We start from the raw sequence: 5,814 nt of genomic DNA on the forward strand, positions 1-5,814 counted from the left end.
ACAGATTCGAAATTCAAATGTAATATTTTTTTATAATTAAGTGTAACAGTATTTATGGCCAGACTAAGTATAATAAATCTGTGGTTGTTTCTATTTTCCTTCTAAATCTTATCCTTTACTCAAATATTTCTTTAATCCTGATCGAATGTAAATGTTTAATGTTAAGTTAAGTTTCTGAGAAAGATAAACCGATAAGCTAGATCACCTTTCACCTTACTGGTTTATTATAATAAATTAACTTTAAACAAACAGATATGGTATCATAAGATAAATCCTGTATTTACCCATTTCCTATTATGTATGAAAAACAGTGTGTTCTAGTGTAGCTAAAATTGTTTATTACTCAAGAGATAACAATGCTAACATTAAATATATAATGTTATCCTACTATCCTACTAGTCCTACTAATATTGTAAATGCGAAAGTTTGTAAGGATGTGTGTGTGTTTGTTGCTCTTCCACACAAAAACTACCGAACCGCCGTACGTAGACAGCTGGATAGCTGGAATAACATATAGGCAATTTTTATCCCGATATTCCTACGGGATACGGACCTACGCGGGTGAAACAGCGGGGCGCAGATTTATTTAGCTTTATACTAATAACTAACCTTGTACCTTTACAAAAACGGCTAAATAAAACGAATTGTACGCTTAGCAACATCTTCAATTATTCATTTTTTATTTATACAACATAATGAAGTTAATATAAATACTGTTCGAAATACAAAACCCTGCAGATTACTACCAAATTTTTCCTTCAAATGGTATCTCCCGTATGGTCTAGTGGCTAGGATACCTGGCTTTCACCCAGGAGGCTCGGGTTCGATTCCCGGTACGGGAAATATGTTTTTTAATTTATTTATTTCTTGACATCAAATATAACAAGGTTACAGTTAGAGTTATCCATTGATCTAATTAATTTGAAAATAAAAGAAAGTTGAAAAGAAATGAGTTTATTCAGATCTATAGGATTGGCTTGTGACATGAACTTTAACATTTAAATACAAAATTCCTGATTTTAATACTTTTTTAAAACAAGTATAAAAAAATAAATCTAGTGCCCACAGTTACAATGTACATAAAAAACAATATATACATTTAAGGCAGTTATTGTAAGAGCTAACCAGAGTTACTCAACATGTATTTATTTCCTTCAAAAAACTCGAAACAGACTGTTAACTCAATATTATCAAGATTTCACAAATTTCATTACCTATATAATTCTATAAATTATTATCATTAAACTCCTTTATGACAATATTTTATTCAAAGCATTGAATCAACGTCACATGTATGTAAATTATAATTGTTGGAATAATTTATGTCTAAAAATACTCCTGATATAAACATAATAGAAACACTTCCAATCATATTTACGTATCTAGTTTTATGCTACGATAAACCTCATTAGATAAAATATATTTTAAAACATATTCAATAAGTCACTGTGATTATACGTAAAATGAAATGTAATTTCCATATTGTTTAGCTGAACCCTAAAATGATAATAGCCTCATACGTCTATATATAGATGGGGGTAAGCTATGATTAGTTAGTACTTTATCGAACTTTATCATGGACAGAGACGTGAAAGGAAAGGTCGTGCTAATAACTGGCTCTGCCGAGGGCCTGGGGCTGTCTATGGTCGAAAACTTCTTAGCAAATGGCGCGAAACTAGCCATAATGCTGGACATTAATGAAAAGCAAGGACTCCAATCCCTTGAACGGATCAAGGCAAAATTCGGAAATGACAGAGCCGTATTCTTCAAATGTAACGTTACAGAAGACCTAGACAAAGTCTACCAACAAGTAATGGGTGTGACCAAAAATGTTGACGTTGTTGTAAACAACGCTGGTGTTCTTGCTGAAAATGATATTAAGAAGACAATTGACGTCAACGTCACAGCTGTTATGGAGTGGACGATGAAGTTTTTGGAACACATGAGAAAGGATAAGGGAGGCAACGGTGGAACTATCATTAATGTATCGTCTATCTATGGATTCAGGATAACAGCCCACATACCATATTACCATGCTTCTAAATTTGCTGTGCTTGGCTTCACGAAATCTCTGGGTCATGAATATACGTTCAAAAGAACGGGCGTACGAGTTGTCACTTTATGCCCGGGTCTGACAACGACGCAACTGTCTCAAAATCCTCAGGTGAGAGAAGAAGGTACGTTGAATGACTTTTTGGAAGAACTTAAGGACACGGAATGGCAAGAGGCTAAAGACATTGGGAGAGGTACTGTGGAGATATTCCAGAAAGCTGATTCTGGTACCGTTTGGCTCGTTGAAGGTGGACGTCCAGCTGAAAAAATCAATGTTTAGGCTAAGTTTATTTTCAAGTCTACTTTTATTAAGCATTTCAAAGAGAATGGTTATTGAAAGTTTGTTACATTTAATTGTAAAATGCTGGGCATGTGGACATTTGTATTCTCATTCTATCAATTATAATATTATATTGTGTACGTATTATTTTGTGTATCTATGAACACTCAGGATTAAAGATTAACAATTTATGTACGTAACAGCTGAATGTAATAAAAAGAAATCAGTCCATTTTATTTATTTACAACATATTTTACATGATTTGTTATAAGGGGCTATTACATCTTATACTGAATCAATGATGGCGTCACGATTTGTTCAATATTTATTCAACAAGTATCTATCTATATAACACTCAAGTGATTTCTCGAATTAATAAACTGCGTAATAATGTGACGGTTTTATTGAAATTAATGAAAAATGATTTAAAATAAATTTTAGTTTTAAATAAATCGCGTAAAACACGAATCTAATCTTACAAACAATCGTAATAAATTATTCGCATTTGTAATATATTCAGAACGATAAATTACTTCAAATTATGTAATGCGTAGATAAATCTTAATCAGTAACAAACAATAATATTAAACATGACATTATTATGAAATAATGATTGTTCAAAGAGTTTCTGTTTTCTATTTATAATCTACTTGCTTTCCGCCAGTGGCTACACCAACGCTGTCAAAGAAAAATATAAACAATTTATCGATTTTCAGGAAAAATCTATCCCACGTCGTTTTAGCTAGACGTGAAAATGAGACGAACAGACAGACTGACTAACAGATTGGATTTCATTACAAATTTTTTTTTTCAGTTGCATGTAATTTCACAAAATAATATGTAGTTCAATTTATTACCCAATTTTGGGTTGCTTGGAAGAAATCCACTCATGATGGCATAGCCATCCACGGTATTTATCTATATCTTCTTATCTTTAGTATAAGTTCTGTACCATGTAACAATCGCTCTGTTTCCATGTATATACAATAAAGAATGTACTATTTTGTCGTCTATTCTAGCTTACATTGTAATTATTCGTTTTTACATAAAAAGTCAGCTTCATTGAGAAAAAATGAACACATCATTGAGGGGGAGGTATACATAAACCTAAATTCTAAAAAGGAACCACATAGCTACAATTGTCTATTCGACTCAAAAATCTCGTCAATCTCTTATCAATAACCCACGGATTTATCGAGTAACAAATCCAAAAAAGTATAAGATGTTCACCCCGACTTCGCTCGTGGATGTATCACGTTTATATAACTCGGTCTTAGCTTTCTAATGGTAAAAGGATTTTTTGAAACCGGTCCCTTGGTGTTGGCGTGAAAACGTTACAAAAACAAAGGTTTCCTCTCTGTAATATTAATTTAGATTATGAGAGATAACATACCTATAATATATATACATATATATTACTAAATTGATGGATAAAATTACAGTATTCACTGTTATCAAGTAAGTTATACACGTGTTAGTAAGATACTAAGTTAAATATCTATTGATCGATCTAAGGTCACTGTACGATAGTCAAAAGTAGCAAATTTGTGATCAATATTTTTGGGACTTCACTATCTTATTACGTTGTTTTAATATATTAAATGTATATTTATATAGTAGGCATTTAATATCATTGTATTTTTACTTATCAATTATAGAATATATGTATGAATCTGTTTAAAATTAAAAAAAAACGACCATACCATATTGTTAAAAGTAGTGCATGCTATGTTCAGTTATTTCTTAGCACTTCGCACTAAAAAAGAGACAAATGTTATTTAATCAAATGATGATTATATAATGCTCGGAGAAAATATGGAACTGGTATGTTAAATTTTCGCCCTTATAATATTCAATTTACTTTCATGGTTCAAAGGTATTCGTTTTTTAACAAAATTATGTTTCATGTGATTAATTTTAGTTTTTTTACATATATTAAAAAAGCTCATTACATAATAAATATATAATAAAAGTTCTGTATGCAGATAGATAATATTTCTTTTTACAAAAAATACAGATTTCGTAGTTCGTTTACAATTAAATATATAGGCACGGCAAAGTTAAGAAATGGAGGTTTGGGAACAATGGTCGACATGATTTGAACAGACCGCCACCACAGATTGCACGGATGCATTTTTTCTGCGGAATAGATGCCTTATTAATGTGTCTACCATTACCCCAGATGATTAGGCCGTACCTTAAGATGTCATTGACGTTAATTTGTCGTGTTTTTTGTGATTGACGTAAACATAAAAGCCTACATCACCTTCTAGTCTTCTAATTAATAGGCTAGATAATTATATAGGCTACAAATAGTTATCACCCGAGTATAGACACAAAAAGAATATCATAAAATAGTCCCTTTGTAGTGGTGGGTTGAATATTAGTGTTATAATATTATATTCTTTGATACAGCAGTGGTAGGGAGCGATTTACTTAAATATTTAATGACAGATGAAGCAAATAACAATGAGTTAATGACTCGCTTAGTATTCACTGCCGTATCTACAATGTTGCATTATATCCGTGACACTGTGATGTGTTTATGACCATTAAAATAACTATAGTTTAATATTAATGAGGCGCTACGCGCAAAGACGTGTAGTTTAATTTATTTGATTTGGTACTAATGTAAGTTTATTGTATGGGATCTTGTGATTAATCTAGAGGGGAGTCGACTGAACTTTTTTTGAAAGAAAAAATTACTTTTTCTAAGGTGTAGAGAATGATTCCGGCTTCCAACTTCCTCCATTCAATTCTATGCAAGTAAAATTTAAATAAAACCAGAACACTAAGAGCAGAATGCAATAAACTATTTATATTTGGACATATATAATTCATTTCCAGAATTCTAGAAATCTAACGAAATAATGTCATATTATAACTTAACTTTAAGCTCCAGGAAAACCTTGATAAATAATTTGAAACGTAACGAACACAATAGCGACTCAATTTAACTGAATGAGTGATATTTGTTGCTGATGTTTCACTGTAAATATAAATGTCACAACCGTGCCGCAACCCTTGGAATAAAGCCGGTCGGTAAAAACAAGGGACTGACGACAGCAATTTCAGAATTCATAACAGGTTATGAAGTTATCTCTGAATTATTAATACTTTATTTAAATCATCACCATCAGCCCATCTAATGTGTTCCCACTGCAACACGTACCTGCTATAACTTCCCAAGCCATAATCCACCACGCTGGTGGGAGCCAAGCAAAGTGCAGATTGGTAGATGTCACAATATGTCGTCGAACTTATGATTCTTGAACATGCCGATTTTTTTCACTATATTTTTCGGTATTGGTTAAAATTGAAAATCTGTTTAATTCCTGCACGCTAGCCTGGTTTTAACTATGGACTATTTGACTCAAATCCGAGGTCCATATTATATATATTACACCAATCCGAAATGTAATCAATTCTTAATAATCGTCAAAATACCTCTTTGGAAGGTAGTTGAGAAATAAGATCCACGT

General features: G+C 31.9%; 1 protein-coding gene and 1 non-coding gene across 2 annotated transcripts; both read left to right on the top strand.

The window, feature by feature from the left end:
* Positions 1-770: 770 nt before the first annotated feature.
* Positions 771-842, top strand: Trnae-uuc. The gene has a single exon. It is a non-coding gene; the product is annotated as a tRNA-Glu (tRNA).
* Positions 843-1,561: 719 nt separating this feature from the next.
* On the top strand, positions 1,562-2,576 carry LOC119832320 (15-hydroxyprostaglandin dehydrogenase [NAD(+)]-like). The gene has a single exon (XM_038355983.1). It carries the CDS (start codon positions 1,577-1,579, stop codon positions 2,330-2,332), a length of 756 nt encoding a protein of 251 aa, XP_038211911.1. The 5' UTR covers positions 1,562-1,576; the 3' UTR covers positions 2,333-2,576.
* Positions 2,577-5,814: the final 3,238 nt, after the last annotated feature.

The sequence above is a fragment of the Zerene cesonia genome, chromosome 15, assembly GCF_012273895.1.
Source record: "Zerene cesonia ecotype Mississippi chromosome 15, Zerene_cesonia_1.1, whole genome shotgun sequence".
In the NCBI taxonomy this organism is placed as follows: domain Eukaryota; kingdom Metazoa; phylum Arthropoda; class Insecta; order Lepidoptera; family Pieridae; genus Zerene; species Zerene cesonia.